General features: G+C 40.0%; 1 protein-coding gene across 1 annotated transcript; it reads right to left on the reverse strand.

The window, feature by feature from the left end:
• Positions 1-1,810: 1,810 nt before the first annotated feature.
• Positions 1,811-9,568, reverse strand: LOC139369989 (mucin-3B-like). The gene is made up of 11 exons (XM_071109268.1): positions 9,461-9,568; positions 9,109-9,135; positions 6,300-6,587; positions 5,749-6,027; positions 3,806-4,117; positions 3,608-3,664; positions 3,015-3,077; positions 2,825-2,845; positions 2,273-2,326; positions 2,029-2,085; positions 1,811-1,917 (listed from the first exon to the last, which is right to left on the reverse strand). Exons 1-11 carry the CDS (start codon positions 9,516-9,518, stop codon positions 1,811-1,813), a joined length of 1,323 nt encoding a protein of 440 aa, XP_070965369.1. The 5' UTR covers positions 9,519-9,568.
• Between the last annotated feature and the right edge of the window lie 12,122 nt (positions 9,569-21,690).

Raw genomic sequence — 21,690 nt, forward strand, 5'->3', positions numbered from 1 at the left:
GATGAGTGATAATAAAGGATGTCGTGTGAGAAAGAGAAAGAATGTGTGAGACATAGATACAGAAAGCCAGAGGTGAAGTTTCAGTGTGTCTGCAGAAGGCTGTACAACCCATCAGGCTGGGCTGAGGATGCTGGTCTGTCGGGGATTGAGCTGTATACATGGTACGTATCAGACTAGAGAAAAGAAACAGATTCAGTTTAGGGCTTTGAATCTATTTTATGAGGATGTAACACCAATCTTAAACTGAAAGTCAAAACACAGTGAGAGAAAGAGAGATACTTTTATCCTCGAGTCAGTCTGTCTGTGAAAACAATGCTATGTATAATTATAATAATATAACAATATAATATAATACAATGAATAGGACATTTGTGCTGTACTTACATGTTTATTTGCAAATGCCTGTGAATCCACATCAACGGGACCTGCACATCACAGAGAGACAATTCCATGAGTAAGAGGTTGCATGTATGTATGTGTGTTTGAGGGGGATCATGTGTATATTATATGTCTACATTGCATGTGTGTTATTTAGTCGAGTTTGCCCTCTTGCGTTACTAACAGCCAAACAGAAGAAGTGCAAGTAACAAGGCTTGATGTCATTTCACACTTTTCCTCATGTCTCAAACCCCCCTGCAGATCTACAGCTCTATTCTCACACTGCTGATGCTCTGACACATTCATTTCTGTTTTAAATGTTATATATGCGTTTTGATAAGGTTGATATGGTTAGGCCCAAAGTTTAAGCATGTACAGTAGCTGTGCACTTGCAGATGGTCCCGAGATCTGAGGGACAGACCTGAGGGCATGAACGTGGACAGTACAGAAGTGATCTGAGAATCGATTCCAGCATCTCCTGAATCCACCTGTAGTGGAGAGAGAGGGAGAAGATGAGAGAAACACATTTACAAGGTTTAACATGAATTAATGTATCAAGAAATTATTTCTGGTGAAGAACATCTTATTTGGTAATAAATACAAATACAAATATAAATAATAAATCCATCTTTATATGGTAATTATAAATATTACCATATAAATACAGCTGTTAGTTTGATACTTTGAACATTCATATGTTAAAGCACTACTAATGTAACATTAAGGTCTTGATCCTCAGATCAGACAGTCAGAGGGCAGAGGATGCTGGTGAGAGGAGTTATAGGAGGAAGGGCTCATTGTAATTGTTGAAATGGAATTAATGGAATGGAGTCAAACATGTAGTTTCAATGTGTTTGACTCTGTCCCATTAATTCAATTCCAGCCATTACAATGAGCCTGTCCTCCTATAACTCAGCCCACCAGCCTCCTCTGTCAGAGGGTACATGTGTACAGATTCCACTGTAATGTAGAATAATCACCATGACTCCGCTGCTCACCGCTCCCATAGACACCAAATCATCTACAACAGAAACACAATGAAATTTGAATTACAGTTCTTGTACATGCGATTATATAGTTCTGTCGTATGTGTGTGTATGTTTGATGTATTTTGTTTGGAACGTACATTGTCTGTGATCATCCTGTCTGGATGTAGGTCTGTACAACATAAAAGTATCAGAAGGTTGTGGTAAGAACATCTCATCATGGACAATACAGAACTAAAGGTTGATACAATCTGCATCATATTCACAAGCGGAGTTCTTACCTCTGAGAATTGGTTTTCTCTGAAAAACAAATGAGGCTAAATTAATTACATTGAATATAGTCTAACCTATACAATATGATCAAATGAGTTGATAAATGAACCCATGCCAAAGGCACTTACATTAATGTTAGCACGGTAAATTTTCAAATGATTTGTTTTGCAGAATCAAATGTACTCACTGGTCCTCCTGCAGAGACAGATAGCTGTCAATCCTACCAGGAACACGCCCACTCCAGAAGCCACACCCAATACTGCCTGCCATAATTGCCCCACTATTTGGTGACATGATGACATAAGGAGAGGTCATTAGCTCTTGTTCTTCTAAGAAAATGTGCACAGCTCTGTTTTCATGTGAGAAAAGACAGCTAGAAAAGGATACTTACCCAGAATGCTTTCTTGACTGTTTGATTCCACTTCACTTTCTGTGGAGCTTTGACCTCCTGGTCACATGCAAGAGAGAAGGACAACCTAATAACAAAGCTATGTAAATATTTCTAAGAGACGAATTGTTTGATTAATCCTACTACATTGACTGAATTTACATTTGGCTATATTTGAAAAATTGGTTTATGCTTAAATTTACAAAAATATTTAGCAAACTAAAATAAAGCTATTGGCTAAACTTACTTTCAGTTGGACTCGCTGGGGTGTCAGTGGTCAAAGTACAGCAAACAGTCGGCCCTGATGCAAAGCAAATCATTGGATCTGATTATAAAAATACATCTAAATGTGTTGATTTTAATCAATCAAAAATCAACCTCTTTTTGTAATGAGGCAAATTTGTGATGTGGAAGAAAACAAAACATGGAGAAGATAAAGCTACTCTATTTGTTTTACTTATATTTGCTAACTAGTTAAAGATGATTAGGAGAACTGATGAAGAATTCACTGCCCTGCTAGGGGTCAAAGGGGAGGTCAAACCTGGTGAGAAGATATTACTCATATTACACAAGAACAAATGAAAGTGAATGTAATATCTAAGGTCTTTCAATAAGCATGAAGAGAAGTACACTACACATTACCTACAAATCAGATGGACTAAAAGTGGTTAAAAATCTGGACTGATATTACAAGCAGCTATGAATACATCTATTAGTTAACCAGTCAGAGCTTTAGTGAATGAATGTAAACAAAGATATTGTATTTGCAAACTAAGTTAAAATTGGTGGATCTACTTACTGGTTGTTGTCACTGTGGTGTCTGGGGTAAAAGTACAAGTAACAGTTGAAAATAGTGGGAAGCAATATGATTACACAAGAATAAGGTTTTACATTCACATTTGGGTCACTTAATTTTACAGGCCCGTAATCTAAACTCTTGACTGTATAATTACTATTCACAGAGATGGTCATTTAGAGGCCCAACACACCTTCTGTAGGACTCACTGTCGTGCTGGGCGGCAAAGTAGATCTAGGACCTGGAGTCAAACTCACTGAGAAAACACATTTAATGAAATTAGCATTTTATGAATGATCGTATTAATGATCATCATGGTGTTGTCGTCCTTTTGAAATACCTTCATGACTTGTCTTTTCAAAGTGGGAAAAGTAGGACTATAAAATCACTACGGACAGATTGCTTCCTGCCCTGGTAGATTAGATTTCTCCTCATTATAGAGATGATAAGACCAATTCATAAGGTGATCAAGTCTTTCAGGACAGATAAGGTGTTGATTGTTGTTGACAGCTTCCTAGAATAAGGTCACCATGTTATCTAACAGCAGAAGCCTAACAGAGTATAGATACGATCTAAACACTCGACTAGATGAACACAGACATTATAATACTTGTGCTGATGATCCCAGGCGTTGGTGTTGAGGCTGGTGTCATATCTATAGAACAGCTTCATTATCTAACAGAACAGCTTCATTTACACATTAACACAGCTATTCTTATTGCTGAAACTTGCTTTGCTATAAAAATAAAAGCAGTGCCACTATAAAAGCACAAATGTGTAGTCTACCTGCTATAGAAGGTGTCTGTATAGTTGTTGGATCACTGATGTGAACTCCCACCAGATCTAAAATCATTTGGGAATGAAATGTGGTATTTAGTTTGTTGGTCAGAATTAACATAGTCATACTAAGAAGATGCTGAAATAAAAGTGAGTCAGATCATGAAGACCTGCAGCACTGATAGATTTGTTTAGATAATGACTCACGTGCAAAGCTGTACCCATCACTGCGTGGTGAGAGAGAGTTAGGTCCTGAGCTCACTCTGTAGTCACAGCTCACCTCCTTATGCCTCACTGACTGTAGACGACTGATCAGATCACTATGTTTTGGAGTGAATTGACAGAACTGCTGTCCGGATGCTGAGGTGGTTTTTCTCTTCTTGATCGGTGCTGTGAAGGATGGCTGACTCTCCTCTCCAACATACAGGTAACAGGTGGTGTCAGGACTGACGGATCCAGGAATCAAACAGATGATGTTGAAGTCCTCATCAAATTTGATTGTAATGTCTGGTTTTGGATCTGTTAGGAAAGGACAGAGATTCCGTTTTGCATCACTCTATTTGAATGTAATGTATATGTCACAAGTGACACTCTTACTAAACTAGACCCTGCCATTCTCTTTATATTAACTAACATCATGTCTTATTTGATATCATTCCTATTTATGAGTGCCATTCAATCTTGTGTGCTGTGTATTTACAACAATTGCCTTTCACTTAATTCCTTACATTCTCACGTGTGAATCAAATTGAATCGCATGGACTATTTTGCTTGCTTGTATGGTGTGCTGTGATTCCAAAAATTAACACAGACTAAACTGACATTGAGATGATTCTCTATCCCCTTCTCCCTCCCTAAACAAATAGCTAAACACGCCCCAGAACTAGAGTTAAAAAGGAACTGAACCAGGGACATCTCGACCGACTTGCTTCTCGTTTCCGCTGGTCGCCTGAAGTGGGAAAGACACAAATCACAAAGCTCTTTATAAACACTACTAAAGGAAAGCGCTTGTTTCGAACGTGAGTGTGATGCTCTAATTGTATGTTTTCTGTCCCCCACAACTACAGACACGGGGGACACGCTTGACGCCGCTGAGAGGCTACACCCAACTCTAATACACAGCCAGGCCGGTGCAGAGTGAGGGACAGAAGGCGACCTACCACTGAACACCAAACCAGCAATTGACTACCAGACCAGCCATCGACTAACGATCCCTGCTCAGGATGAAGAGCCGAACCCTGTTCGGGTAGAGCCGAACTAATCCTGCTCGGGAGAAACCGAAGGAACAAACCCTGCTCGGATGGACCAGAATGAACATTGGCCACCAATCGGGAGTCAACCGCTGTGTTAGTTTGTCCCGTTGCTTGTAGTTAGCCTACAGCCCTAAATCCCAGCCTATTTATACTTTTCTAATAGGACTGTAGTGATACTGTGTATTACGGTGTAAACAGAGTTTATAAAGAACCTTAGATTGTACTTTGGCCTCTCTGTGGTTGTTTGCGTGGGATCTAAGAACTCTACTTTTGACATATACATTTCAAATATTCTATGGATTTATTGTCTTCACAACAAACATTTTGAAATGACATTGGATGAGATTGTGATTTAAACAGAATCATTCAAGACAATCTGAATAATAATTTCTTACCAAGAATAGTAAGAGAGACAGAACTACTGTGCGTCGATGTATAGTGAGTTTCTACTGTGTAAAAACATCTCAGATTGATCTCAACAGATAAACTTTGACCTGCCCACAAGAGCAACTCAGTCCCCGTGAGTGACCTCGTACAGGGTGAGGGTTTAGGTAACACTGAGACACAGAACCAGATGGAGGAGTCTGACAGCTCAGCCGAACTGAGTCTCTCTCTGATGACTGTAGAACTGACTGTCAGCCTGGGAGGAGGTGGGTCTCTTTGAACGTTGCATTTAAAAAAACATTACAGATAATCCATACATACTAACAGTATGGAAAATCCATTAATAAAATGTTCAACTATGTCAGCATTTATGTTTTAACAAAGTACAGTAAATCCTATCATTATGTGAAATGAAGACGTTTAGGAAATACGACAGAAGATCTCATTTTCACAAAGAGCATAATTAATACGGTATAACAGTGAAGTGTATCATTGTTTAAACCACCTACTTACCCTGAACAGTGACTGAGACAGGGTCACTAAAAGGAGATGTGTGAGACTTCCATACAGCATAGTAACACTTCACTTTGACCACAGCTGGAAATGTTGGACCAGACCTCTTGAGCAGCTCAGTTCCTGTTATTGTCTGCGTACACAATGAGTCTAGAAGATTCTTCCCCTCTATGTTGAAGTAACAGTGAGACACAGGGAGAGATGGAGGAGTCTCACAACTCAGCTGAACTGATTCTGTTTCTCTGATGACTGTAGAACTCACTGTCAGCTGAGGAATGTCTGTGAGAATAGGGGAATTAAGCATTTAGCATTTAGTGGTTTTGAGAAATTTACTGACAGACTAATCCCTCCTTGTTATTTCAGACTTAAGGATCTTGAGTCAATTACTTTATGCAGCGACAGTATGGGAAATTAAGGAGATATAATATATTGCTTGATTGCTTCATGTAATAGATTATGACAACACACAGTATGATAACATATCACAAGAGGAACATGGTAATGATGGCACAACAGTACATTGTTTACAATCATTCAAATAGTCTTCTTACCCTGAATTGTGACTGTTGAAGGCTCACTGTATATGGATCTAAACTGTGAACCTGTAGCACTGTACTGACATTGTATTTTGACCTCAGCTGGTGAACTCTGACCTGTCCACCTCACCAGTAGTGTTCCTGTGAGTGTCTGTTGACAGGCTGATGGAAGGGTGAATTCCACTTGCCCAGCCATTTTGAAGTAACACTCAGAGACAGATGGAGGAGTCTGACAGTTCAGCTGAACTGAGTCTCTCTCTTTGATGACTGCAGGAATCACTGTTAGACTGGGCTGAGGAAGATCTGTGAGATCAGAGAGATGATGGGGTGTCTTTTTAAATTGAATTATAAATTCATTTTCAATGTTTAACGACTCATACAGATAATGTACCACATAATATTACATGAGTTTGAAAGAGAAAAACAATTCAGACATTGTAATAAATAAACAATGAGAGCCTGTGCCAGGAACAGTCCTTAGGAGGGAGTTATCACACAATAATCCTCGGCCTTGATGGCCATTTGGCTTTTGTAAAACAGTTGCCAACATTTAAACAAAAGATTAAGGACCTGTCTTTCATTCAAGACGTATTATTGTTCTGAGTAAATGTGTTTTATTTACATCCTTCCACCAGGACATATGCTCATTTTGGAACGTTGCTAAATGGGCACAGCCAAACAACAGAAGTGATGGATTTCTTTCTGACCAGAACTGTCCCAGAGCTTGGGGAGGTGTGTCTGCGCTTGTGCTGCAGCGGCAGGTGCACAAGACAAAACATTACCAGCATCACACATATCGGTGAATCCCTGTGACATATGAAATACAAGTGATAGTGTAATCAATCTGTAATAACTACGTAAAGAAGTAACAAACTTGTTAAATGATTATGTGACGTACAGTCATATCCAGGTCCTGATTGGTCAACAAGCTGATTTGACCCTTCAAATATTGTTATTTGATGCATCAAACAGTGTTATTTCACGTGTATCTTTTTTGAAATGCAAAGACCCAGATGGTGTTCCATACTTTCCAGTGCACGACACACTGACGTCACGTACAGATGCATGTGACTCTTGGCTGCAGTAAGAAAGCCACTCCATCTGCGCCCATTCAACATAGCCTAGATTTAGTTTTTATTACTTCTAAACAAAATAACTTTTGGGGGGCTCTCCTACCCTGACAATGATGTTTTGATTCTTGCTTGAACAGTCACTAAAATTATATTCTGTTGTGATCTTTGTAAAATAACTATTTTGGATGTAGCAAGTTGTTAGCTAGAATGCTAAACACTCACTGACATGGCCATAGGATGTAGCCAAAGAGACATTTTACTGGTTGAAGTATGTTATTTTTAAGTATAATGCAGTTGAATCGCGATGATGACACAAACATTATATTAAGCAGGTCATTCATACGAGCCTTAAACTCCAATTTTAATCCAAAAGTAGTGTGAGATGCACTCTTATGCAACATGTAAATAGAGGCTTTTTTTGTAGGAATTCTAGAAAAACTCCCCCATGTTCTGTCACCATAGTGGATTGAGCAGTCAAATGGAATAGTGAATAGACTTTTTTTTGTCTTTGCGAACACAAAAAAAAATAGTCTATTCACTATTCCATTTGACTGCTCAATCTACTATCTCATCAGCCCAGCCAGGCAATTTATAAACTTGATCTCTACTGTAAAAAGCATTTAGATATTATATCCCATTTATTTTAGACTGGCATTTGTTTTTCAACAGTGTAGATTTGTATTCACCTTGCTGTCTGTCTCCGACATTTGCAACATTGTTTCAATATTGAATTTTGATCATCTCCAGCTGTCACATAGTAATGAACGAATGTGTCGAGATGAGAGAGTCTGGCAGCTTTTCTTAGCCAGTCAAAGTCATGAATCAGTATCATTTCTATGGATATATTCAAAGAAATGCCAATAGAAAAACACAAAATTCAGCTAGTTTACTGTCATTCCAGCTTCAGTTTGAAGTGATTATGTTAACTGTGTACTGTAGTGGGCTAGCTCCACTGAATAATGTCCTGGAGAGAGAGCACATGTTCTATGCCAGGCGAAATCTCACATCGAGTCATTAGCTCATTGTTATGGATGTATCCCCCAAAATATATAGAAAACAGCTTAAACAAATGCAAATACAGCTTCTTTGCTGTTATTCTGGCTGCACTGTTTGACGTGACAGTTTTAAACGAAGTTGCCTAGCTAGCAAGCAAGGAATAAGAACGTTGACAGCCATCATGGATCGACCAGCTGGCTTGGGTACCAACCCTAGATTTGTGTCAGGATTACACTGAATATACCAAACAGTCGGACCATGGATTTAACAATGTGTCGAGTTGGCAGGATGTCCTTAGGGTGGTGGACCATTCTTGATACACACAGGAAACTGTTGAGCGTGAAAAACCCAGCACTGATGCAGTTCTGGCACCTTCTACCATACCCGGTTCAAAGGCACTTAAATATTGTGTCTTGCCCTTTCCCCCTCTGAATAGGACACATACACAATCCATGTCTTTAACCTGTCTCTTCCCCTTAATCTATTTACTGATTTAAGTGGCTTTAACAAGTGACATTAATAAGGATCATTACTTTCACCTGGATTCTCCTGGTCAGTCTATGTCATGTTAATGTTTTGTATAGCCAGTGTATACAGCATCTCATGGAAGGATGAAATCGTATGAATAAATTAATCAAAATAACGTTATTATTGAAAATATGTCAATCATTTGAATATTTTGGTAATCCGTTGTTTTGTTTGGTAGCCCAAAAAGTTACATATTGCAGCTTTAAATTCATGATAATGATACTGACCTTTGGCTTTGAGGAACTGGAAGGTATCTAGACATAACAAAATGGGTCATTATCATGGTCTTTTTGACATTATGAAAACATGAGATGGGAACACTTTACACAAGCTGGCGAAGCAGAACAGTCTGTAATGTATTCACAGCCATGTTATCAAGCAGTGGTCATTCTTATCTGTACAAAATTTAAAATAATGACAGAGAAATATAAATCAATAGGATGATCAATGGAATAAGACACACTTATTATAACCATAACATGTTGAAATATTAAGAGTTCCTAAAGTAAAAGACTAAAAGAGGGGAAAGAAGAATGGAATATCCTGAAGCACAAACAGATGGAAGGAAAAATAACTCACCGAAAAGGAGGATGAGCAAAAACAGACGACCAGCCATATCAGGGATGAACAATGTCATTTTTTAGACAGCTACATACATACTGTTAGTCTGACTTCACAGAAGATGGTGGTAGTGACTGGGACAAAGATTAAATGTTTCAATAGAAAAGCAGATGTGGAGCTTGTTCACAGGAAAACCACAGATGTCTCATATGACAACTGTGGGCTAATGTCATGTTACAGAAGACAAGGAGGCTGAACATTGAGAATCATTTATCGGTAATTATTTTTAGTTTCTACAGCTACCTGTCTTTAACAAATTGCATTTTGTATCATTATTGCAGGCAATTCCATTTTTAAAACCAACAAACTAACTTGTCTTTCGGAGAAAAATATTTATCTTCGACTTGTTGTTTTAAGTTTTTAACAGCTGCACAATGTTTAGCTACAAAAACCCTGCATTTGTGGTTGAGAGTTTTAGAATCTTTAAAATGTAGAAGGGTTTTCATATTTAATTTATGTTTGGTGAGTCACGTTTAATAATATGCCAGAGCAGTGAAGGTAAACTGATAAACGCAGTAAAGGAAAGGATGGATGGAAGGAAGGAACGGAGGAGAGAAGAAAAAGCGAGTTCACACTACTCGGACTAATCAGTGAACCTTTAATGCTCTGTCTGGTACCTACATTTCAGCGCCCGTTCAGATAAACCGCGTGCTTTGCTTGAAGTGCATAACACTGAACCTGTGTAGGCTGAGAATGCAGTTGCTGTTTTTAAACTAACGTTTTTATATAGCCTAACTTTGATATTAACCGTTTGATCATGCTACCTAAAAAAAAAAAGCAGCAGACGCAGAAGAAGTAACGGATATTTGGTTAGATTTGTTTGTCAATTTCATTGTTAGAATCCAGCAAAGCACCTGCTGTGGCACGAAAAACTCCTCTTCATCCACCCACGATGGTGTTGGTTAATGAAGCGCTGAAGGAGTTGGACTCTCAAATCGTCTCATCACAGGCCATTCGCGGCTACATAACAGAGAAATATCCATCTGTGGACCTGATGAGGTTGAAGTACATGACACGCAAGACCCTGAAAATAGGAATCAAGGGCGGGGTGTTGGTGAGGACATCAACTCGATAGCAAACGGCGCACAGGGGAGGTTTCGGGTAAGTGACCCATTCATGTCTAAATCTTATTCAAAGTAAATGCCCAGTGTTTCCAGATTTCTATGAAATATGACCTATAATTTACAACATGAGTGAAATGGTTTTCCTTCCCAAAAATGTTAATTGAGTATGTTAAAGCAGCATTCCTGTTTGAATAGTGTTTTTTATTTATATATTACTACATTGGGCAATTAAATACAATTTCCAGTGGCACACTGACTCACGTAATGATGAGGCCACCATAGGCTACTACTCACGGTGATGGCCAATGCGCTCCTCTTGGCAATAGCCTATCTCAAGATGAGCTACTTTGAAAAACAGTGCTGCTGGTCACTAAAAATTGGAAGTTGAGAATTATATTGGTTCTAGAGACAGTCTTCTATTTTTAGCAGTAGACATTTGATTTCCAAACTATGTTTTTCAAACTATGTAATTTTTATATTGAAATGTGCAAACAGACAGCTGCTACCAACTACATATCATCCATGGATGGCAGTTCAGTTCAAATCAGAACTGGCAGCCATTGCTAGTGTACCCATGAGTTTCCACTCAAAATGCCAGGGTAAGAGGATCCAAAAATCGATGTATTATGTCTATGGCCACAACACAACAAGCTGTACATTTTGGCATGCATGCTGCCCAAATTGCAGCCTTCCAGACTGTAGGCAACCAGTAACTACCAAAATAAAGGAAACATTTGAATAAATGATGGACAATGTTTATGGTGTGTGTCGGGTGCGTTTTCCTGTCATGGTTTAGATCAATTTGTAGAATTTATGCCAAGGCGCATTGAAGCTGTTCTTGCAGCTGGACACCCTTTTTAAGACACTTTGTTGGTATTTTCTTTATTTTGGCAGTTACCTGCATGCTCTTGTGATAAAATTGAATCCAGTTATTTTTGAGAAGCTATTGATCCTCTGTGGCTAAATATGTTCTCTGGTGTATTTTGAACATTGAGAACAGGTTCCCTTGGTTGGTTAAAAAATAATTCATTTGTTTGTTTGCCTCTTGGACCCAGCACCTGACTCACATCATTGACCAGTCACATTTAGTTATTATGCAGTTTATTTTTTCAGTTACCCAAACCTCTCCTCCCTCCATCTGATGATTAGCAGAGTGGCAGTAGGAAGCTGTCTACACTCATTGAGAGCAGGCTCCTGAATCCTTCTGTGGTTTGCTGTTGCAGTAAAAAAATAATACTACATATCTAATATGTACTGTAAGATGTATGTATAAATTTGTGACCTTTTTTCTGCTTTCTGGGCCCAGGGGCTTCAGCCAAGAGAAGCACCTTTGTTAATCCTGATGGGGAAACGCGTTGAGATTTTCCAGCTAATTGTCTGAAATAGGTTAATTACTCAAGGCTTTGATTGAGTGCACACTAGTGCCACCTGCTGGTCATCGAATTTAGAGCAGCCAAATTATTATAGATTATGTCCCACACCCCAAAGAGTGTGTGTGCAGTGTAGCCTTTTTGTCTTCTACCAATCAGGTGGTTGTTCGACGAAACAAAGCTTTTGATGTCATTTATCACGTGCTTGTGATAAGGTGATATGGGCATCGACACACTACGATTTCAACGCTTACCTCAGAGCACAGGCATCAAACATAACATCACTATACCGGATGAGTCCACAACTTTATTTAGATACAAATTAACAGAATATAATTTTTTTTAAAGTGAGATCTCCACTGGACAGTTACTTTAATAGGCTCCTTGTGGCAACTAGGCTTTGTTAACCCAAGTCATTAAATCAAGAATAATGTGATCCAAGGTGAATGGACTTTATTTTCTGAATTTGGTAGTAGCTTACCTGCCAAATGAGCCAAACTTCATGGTACCAGTTTTGAATAAAAAGTGGTGTGTTTATTAGATAAGTCAACATTATATGACAAACATATTGATCATGGGCTTGCTGTTTAATATAATGTAGCTCAACGTGTGATCACTCTCCCTTGCCAATCTCTCTTCTCCTTATTGTGTCCATGATTGTATGCATACACACACATCACTAACTCTTGTCTCTAGAAGCTGAGAAGAAAAAGGTTACAGCCAAAAAGCAGCAGGAGAAACCTTCAGAGGCAAGTGTGGTTTCAGTTATGTTCTGACTATTGGCATTGTTCAAGTGGTTTTGGGTTATAGGGACTTTTTTTTACACTTTTGTCATGGGTACTGTTCCCTATTTGGGCTTTACCATGGTTGAATTGAATCTCATGTTTTAAATGCTGCCACAAACTAGCAGCATTGCAAACCTGTCATTTTCATCTTTCAGGATGAAAACTCAGGAAGTCCGCAAAAGCATCTGCTTCCAAGGTGGCCCCTGCTAAGAAGCTCAAGTCAAAGAGGACAAAGGGGCAGAGAGGACAGCTGAGGATCAACCCAAAGCACAGAAGACTACCAAGGGTGAAGGGGCAGCCAAGAAGGGTGCAAAGGCCCAAGCTTTCCAGAAGCCTGTAGAGGGTGATGAAGGGGACACTGCTACTCCTGAAGCTAAAACCACAGGGAAACGAGGCAAGAGGGCAGCAGCAGAGTGACTGCACTCCTTTTATCCACTTTGTATGTTTTTAAATAAAGCAGTTTTTTGTACTACTTGTTTGTGGCATTTAAGTGTAGACCTAGCTGCTGTAAAATGTAATCTCCACTTTTCCTGTAGATAAGTGTTGGTGGTTGCTAGGGGTTTGTAAAGATGTTTAATGATTCACTGATGCAAGTTTATATATACAAAAAATATATATATATACACAGTATGTATGTATATATATATATATATATATATATATATATATATATATATATAAAGCTGTTAAGTTCTTGTTTCTTGCACCTGCTTAATCAGTACCCTCTTCTGCCAGATTAATTGTATCACTAGTACAGTGACTTCACGGTTCCTGGAAAATATTGATGGTTGATGGTTGTTTTCTACACAGTCAGGATTTTGTTGTTCATCCATCATAGGTTGATGACCATGGCACGATTCGTTGGGGAAATCTGGTACAGTGAGTGTGCAGATGGTTGAGATCCCACTGAGCCTGGAACACACTGGACATGATATCGTGGTACCAGTCTCCTGAGGGACGACCCTGATAATGGTCTTTCACTGTTCTCTCCACCATGGAATTTTTGATGCTGCTGGTTTGTGGTAACAGTCTTTCTATACAGTTAGAACTAACCATCTCAAAACAAACATTTCCCATAACTATGAAGCTATGGGAAGTTATTCAAAACTTTTCTGTTATGGGTCAGTGCCCACAATTGTGCAATGCAACATGTTGTACCACTTCAGTTTGTCCACAAGGGGGTGCAATAACTAATTGGGTCTTCAGTTTGGTATTCAAAGGTACCCAACCCAGAGCATTGCTGTCCGCTGGTGCTCCTTGTTCTTTATTCCCTGGAAGTCTAACCAGCTTTTACTCAACCACCCCTAAGGAGAAGAATAAATCATTAATGCTGTGGACCTCAAGGCCTGGATTTGAAAAAGGATACACGGGAAGAGAGCATAGGCAACGCCATTGAAGCTGTCACATGGGGCCTATCTTTTATTTTTTTATTTCACCTTTATTTAACCAGGTACGGTAGTTGAGAACAAGTTCTCATTTACAACTGCGACCTGGCCAAGATAAACGCAAAGCAGTGCAACAGAAACAACAACACAGAGTTACACATGGAATAAACAAGCGTACAGTCAATAACACAATAGAAAAAAATAAAGTATATTTACAGTGTGTGCAAATGGCATGAGGAGGTATGGCAATAAATAGGCCATAGTAGCAGTGTAATAACAATTTAGCAGATTAACACTGGAGTGATAGATGAGCAGATGATGGTGTGTAAGTAATGATATTGGTGTGCAAAAGAGCATAAAGTAAAATAAAAACAATATGGGGATGAGGTAGGTAGATTGGGTGGGCTATTTACAGCTGCAGCGAACAGTTAGCTGCTCAGATAGCTGATGTTTAAAGTTAGTGAGGGAAATGTAAGTCTCCAGATTCAGCCATTTTTGCAATTCGTTCCAGTCACTGGCAGCAGAGAACTGGAAGGAAAGGCGGCCAAAGGAGGTGTTGGCTTTGGGGATTACCAATGAGATGTACCTGCTGGAGCACGTGCTACGGGTGGGTGTTGTTATCGTGACCAGTGAGCTGAGATAAGGCAGAGCTTTACCTAGCATAGACTTGTAGATGACCTGGAGCCAGTGGGTCTGGCGACGAATATGTAGTGAGGGCCAGCCAACTAGAGCATACAGTTCGCAGTGGTGGGTGGTATAAGGCGAGTTGGTAACAAAACTGATGGCACTGTGATAGACTGCATCCAATTTGCTGAGTAGAGTATTGGAAGCTATTTTGTAGATGACATTGCCAAAGTCGAGGATTGGTAGGATAGTCAGTTTTACTAGGGTAGGTTTGGCGGCGTGAGTGAAGGAGGATTTGTTGCGAAATAGAAAGGCAATTCTAGATTTGATTTTGGATTGGGAGATGTTTGATAAGAGCCTGGAAGGAGAGTTTACAGTCTAGCCAGACACCTAGGTGTTTGTAGTTGTCCACGTATTCTAGGTCAAAACCGTCCAGAGTAGTGATGCTAGTCGGGCGGGCGAGTGCAGGCAGCGAATGGTTGAAAAGCATGCATTTGGTTTTGCTAGCGTTTAAGAGCAGTTGTAGGCCCCGGAAGGGGTGTTGTATGACATTGAAGCTCATTTGGAGGTTAGTTAACACAGTGTCCAAAGAAGGGCCAGATGTATACAGAATGGTGTTGTCTGCGTAGAGGTGGATCAGGGAATCACCCGCAGCAAGAGACATCGTTGATATATACAGAGAAAAGAGTCGGCCCGAGAATTGAACCCTTTGGTACCCCCATGGACACTGCCAGAGGTCCGGACAACATTTTACACACTGAACTCTATCTGCGAAGTAGTTGGTGAACCAGGCGAGGCAGTCATTTGAGAAACCAAGGCTATTGAGTCTACCAATAAGAATACAGTGATTGACAGAGTCGAAAGTCTTGGCCAGGTCGATGAAGACGGCTGCACGGTACTGTCTTTTATCGATGGCGGTTATGATATTGTTTAGTACCTTGAGCGTGGCTGAGGTGCACCCGTGACCAGCTCGGAAACCGGATTGCATAGCGGAGAAGGTACGGTGGAATTCGAAATGGTCAGTAATCTGTTTATTAACTTGGATTTCAAAGACGTTAGAAAGGCAGGGCCGGATGGATATAGGTCTGTAACAGTTTGGGTCTAGAGTGTCATCGCCTTTGAAGAGGGGGATGACTGCGACAGCTTACCAATCTTTAGGGATCTCGGACGAAACGAAAGAGAGGGTGAACAGTCTGGTAATAGGGGTTGCAGCAATGGCGGTGGATAGTTTTAGAAAAAGAGGGTCCTGATTGTCTAGCCCAGCTGATTTGTACGGGTCCAGGTTTTACAGCTCTTTCAGAACATCTGCGATCTAGATTTGGGTGAAGGAGAAGCTGGGGAGGATCGGGCAAGTAGTTGCGAGGGGTGTGGAGCTGTTGGCCGGGGTTGGGGTAGCCAGGAGGATAGCATGGCCAGCCGTAGAGAAATGCTTATTGACATTTTATTGATTAATTAAATTATCATGGATTTATCGGTGGTGACCTTGTCGCCTAGCCTCAGTGCAGTGGACAGCTGGGAAGAGGTGCTCTTGTTCTCCATGGACTTCACAGTGTCTCAAAACTTTTGGGAGTTAGAGATACAGGATGCAAAATTCTGTTTGAAAAAGCTAGCCTTTGCTTTCCTGACTGACTGTGTGCATTGGTTCCTGACTTCCCTGAACAGTTGCATATCGCGGGGACTATTCGATGCTATTGCAGTCCGCCACAGGATGTTTTTGCAAGAAAATGTCTTCCATGTGTAAACAATTTCACTGGCTCCTCATCATCCTCCTCCTTTCCGCTAAGCCCGCCCTGTGTTGGTCTGGCTCCACCACATGCATCAGAGGCAGAGTACGGGTTTGTTAGTCAGTCGTCCCCCGCCCCTCACACCAGGCCCCGCCTCTGTCCCTCATTGTTCAGGGAGCCCCGCCCCGCTGTCGCCTCCCTTCGTCACTCATTGAGAGAGCCCCACCCCTGTAGGTCAACTCGGGGAAATCAGGAAGCGATCCAGTTACTGCGAGATGACCTCCCAGTTCCTCCACAGGAAGGCGAGGAGGACGACGAAGAGCAGCATGGAGAAGGTGTGGCTGCGCGTCATTAAACTCTGTTTTAAAGTCACCATTGGCCTCATGGTAAAATCTCTGAGCGGGTTTCTTTCTCTCCAGCAACTAAGTTAGGAATGATTCCAGTATATTTGTTGTGACTGTTTATATTGATACCCCATCCAAAGTGTAATTGTGTAATTTTACCAATAAGTGTCCTTCTTTGTGAGGCATTAGACAACCTCCCTGGTATTGTTGTTTGAATATGTGTTTGAAATTCAGAACGCGACTGACCGACTTTACAGATAATTGCATGTGTGGGGTACAGAGATCAGATAGTCATTAAAAATCATGTTAAACACTATTATTGCACACAGAGTGAGTCCATGCAATGTATTATGCGACTTGTTTAGCAAAATTTTACTTCTGAACTTATTTTGGATTTCCATAACAAAGGTGTTGAATACTCATTCACACTTTTTTTGTTGTTGACATTATTCCACTTTGACATTATTTATTTTAATGTTTTATTTTACCTTTATTTAACTAGACAAGTCAGTTAATAACAATTTCTTATTTACAATGACAGCCTAGGAACAGTTGGTTAACTGCCTTGTTCAGGGGCAGAACGACAGATTTTTACCTTGTCAGCTCGGGGATTTGATCTAGCAACCTTTCAATTACTGGCCCAACGCTCTAACCAATGATGAGTCGGACCACAGAGTGAAGGAAAAGCAGCCAACAAGTGCTCAGCATATTTTTTTAAATTTTATTTTACCTTTATTTAACTAGGCAAGTCAGTTAAGAACAAATTCTTATTTTCAATGACGGCCTAGGAACAGTGGGTTAACTGCCTGTTCAGGGGCAGAACGACAGATTTGTACCTTGTCAGCTTGGGGATATGAACTTGCAACCTTTCGGTTACTAGTCCAACGCACTAACCACTAGGCTACCCTGCCGCCCCGGCGGGGCGAACTCCTTCAATGTGGGAACTCCTTCAAGACTGTTAGAAAAGCATTCCAGGTGAAGCTGGTTGAAATAATGCCAAGAGTGTGCAAAGCTGTCATCAAGGCAAAGGGTGGCTATTTGAAGAATCTCAAATATAAAATATATTTTGATTTGTTTAACACTTTCTTGGTTACTACATGATTCCATATGTGCTATTTCATAGTTTTGATGTCCTTAAATTAAATCCTTAAATGAGTAGGTGTCACACTACACCGGTAGTGTATACAAATCATTTACTTTGCAATCTCATGGTAATTTGTTATAATTAGTATTACCCTATGGCATTCTTCTACCATGTTCCATTGCATCATTATATATTACAATATAGGTAATCATTTAATGTAATTCAAACAATTGCAGTGCTGCTTTTCACATGTATTCTTATAACAAGACATGGGCTAGTTGTAAAACACATTATGTCGTGTGACTGACGCAGAACCTACATCTCCATATAAATGCAACTGGTATCTTAGTGGAAGACACACGAAGAATGCAGTTTGAACTCTGCTTCACTGTCAGGAATTACACTGCTCTTTTATTAATAACATACATGAGAAGAATAGTAAAATAACAAATGAAAATGGCAGACACTGCTCTTTGCTTTGGTATTACCCTGCCATTTGCAACATATCATGCCAAGGAAGAAGGCAGTAACGCTGTTTAAGGGTCAAAGGTCATGTCAGAGGTCAGGGTCAACATGAATAAAATATGAACTAATAGTAAGGCAACAGATCACCACATCTCAAATTATTCTCCCATAGTTCAATTGGCTGGACATTTAAAGTTGGAAGCCATTTTTCTCAGTTCCACGCTGTGAATAGTTTCTGCCTTTTTGTTGCCTTTGGTAGGGCCGAATGTTAATTTATAAGCATAATATATAAATATATCATAACCATTGCATAATCAATTTCTCACCTTTTCTGGCCATGAAGAGTTCATATTCACGAAGTAACCATATGACAAATTACCATGCATGTCTCATTTCACTGGGCCTATTAGAACTATTACAGGATATTACATCATTTGTTTTTGCTCTATGCATCCAAAAAGGAGCGTGGTTGATAACACAGATCTACAGTGGAGTTTGTCAATTGAACAGACTGTTGATATTTTGCATTGAAGTGTGTAGACTGCCACTGCAAGTAGGCCTACTGTAGTTTCCATTATTTTTGTCTGAGTAGGCAATGTTTCAAAAGGCAGTCCAGCATATTTAGGCAAAAAGTAAATGCAAACATTATTGAATGCAAACAATCTGTTTACAGGTCCAAAACAGCAAATGTCACTGCAAAAGAAAAAAAATTGCCACCTCCAAAGACTCGGCTGGTTTAAAGAAGAAATTCAGTCATCATTGTCCAAGACCAAGTCAAGACAAAGTGAGAATCGATCTGAGACCGAGACACTCAATATGTGGTATCGAGACCGAACTCGAGACTAAGAAAAGAAAATGAAAAACACGGTGGAGATATTATTCTTGAGAACAAACGTTTAACATTTGTATCGATTGCCATCAGTCAAAGTGCACAAGTAACATCATGTTAGTAACTACCCACTGTGTAAAAACTGGTTGAATCAAGTTTGTTTCCACATCCTTTCAACCAAAAAATTCTATGTGACTACATTGAATCAATGTGGAAAAATATTTGATCTTTTTTCTCCCAACTTTTCACCTAAATCCAATGAAATTGGTGAAAGACCATGTGTTCTTAATGTTTTGTATACTCAGTGTACAATATTAACATGAAATATGATCAAATTGATCAAATTAGACACTCAATACCAATGATATATCTGTACACAGTGTATATATACTAGTGCAAAAGTTGGATCAGAGGAATAACTCACAGCAGAGGAGGATGATCAAAAACAGATAACGAGCCAGATCAGGGGTGAATGATGCAATGTTTCAGAGAAACAGACTATCACAAACTACATAATAAGTACTGTGTCTGTGACTGAGAGAATGTTTTTAATTGAGAGGAAGACGAGGAGCCTACTCACAGGAAACCACAAAGAAAGTCCATCAACTGGTGTGATTAGAGGTAAATGTGTCCTGCTCCTAACATGAGCCAAAACCATTTGCTTATCTGTCAGAGTAAATAACTATATTTTATTCAGGCTTTCTTTTTAACTACAATGCACAATAAAAAGCAGGTTTCATGTACAACTACAGTATATATTGCCAACATCCAAAAGTAAGAAACAAGAAACAGTCTTGCTGTGTCTATATGACTCTCCACATTATGCATTAGAGGCAATATTTTTCCTATCTACTGTAGTTATTAGCTTAATAAGATAGAGGTGCAGATACATAAGCAGTAAACAACAACACTGAATATTTCCATGGAAATATAACATGACAAGTGGGGTTTCATCACTGGTGAGATGCTTGTTGTAATGGTCAGAAGCATGAATACATTTCTCATAATGGTGATTTTGGAGGGTGAATTTAGTTGAGTTTTTTTTATTTTTATATCTTGCTAAAATTGTCTGGTAAAGTATTTGAATAGTTTCAGTTAGATGTATCTGAGGTTTGGTTCAACAGTACTTCTGTCAAGCTCCTCAACACAACTAGTCTCTGAAATATGATAAGCTGAAGTTTCAGAAGGACAGGATGCGGCAAGAGTCTCGTCTAACTTTCCACCCGACTGTGGTGTATGTGTGTGTGGGTGCGTGTGCATGTGTGCACTCGTGCACCTGTTTGCAGGTGTGGATACGTGGCAGCATACATGTACTGGTTGGTATGTGATCTGTAGACTGTGTGACTGCTGCAGGAGAATGTAGGCATCTTTGCTTCCCTCACAGTAAAACTAACCACAATGCAGATAATCTGTAAATTGTCCTTTGAATAATATTTAAAGTCCAGGACTAAGCATTATCTGTCTCTGGGAAAATCAGGGGAGAAGGGCCTTGGTCCCGGGAGGTGACCAAGAACCCGATCTGACAGAGCACCAGAGTTCCTCTGTGGAAATGGGAGAACCGTCCAGAAGGACAACCATCTCTGCAGTACTCCACCAATCAGGCTTTTATGGTAGAGTGGCCAGATGGAAGCCCCACCTCAGTAAAAGGCACATGACAGCCCGCTTAGAGTTTGACAAACGGCACCTTAACGACTCTCAGACCATGAGAAACAAAATTCTCTGGTCTGATGAAACCAAGATTGAAGTCTTTGGCCTGAATGCCAAGCATCACGTCTGGAGGAAACCTTGCACAATCCCTATTGTGAAGCATGGTGGTGGCAACATCATGCTGTGGGGATGTTTTCAGCAGCAGGGACTTGGAGACATGTCAGGATTGAGTGAATGATGAACAGAGCTAAGTACAGAGATCCTTGATGAAAACCAGCTTCAGAGCACTCAGGACCTCAGACTGGGGCAAAGGTTTACCTTCCAATAGAATAATGACCCTAAGCACACAGCGAAGACAACGCAAGAGTGGCTTTCAGACAACTCTTTGAAAGTTCTTTATGTGGCCCTTCCAGAACCCGGACTTGAACCCGATCAAACATCTCTGGAGAGACCTGAAAATAGCTGTGCAGCAACGTTCCACCTCCAACCTGACAGAGCTTGAGAGGTTTTGCAGAGAAGAATGGGAGAAACTCCCCAAATACAGTTGCGCCAAGCTTGTAGCATCATACCCAAGAAGACTTGAGGCTGTAATTGCTGCCAAAGGTGCTTCAGCAAAGTACCGAGTATTGAGTCTGAATACGTATTTAAATATCATTTTCAGTGTTGATGTCTAAAAACCTGTCTAAAAATCTGTTTTTGCTTTGTCATTATGGGGCATTGTGTGTAGATTAATGGGGGGGGACTATTTCATCCATTTTAGAGAGGCTTTAACGTAACAAAATGTGGAAAAAGTCAAGGTGTCTGAATACTTTCTGAATGTGCTGTATATGGACTGAAATAAACATTTAAGGAAAATAGCACCTTGAT

This window comes from Oncorhynchus clarkii, chromosome 17 (assembly GCF_045791955.1).
Source record: "Oncorhynchus clarkii lewisi isolate Uvic-CL-2024 chromosome 17, UVic_Ocla_1.0, whole genome shotgun sequence".
NCBI lineage: Eukaryota > Metazoa > Chordata > Actinopteri > Salmoniformes > Salmonidae > Oncorhynchus > Oncorhynchus clarkii.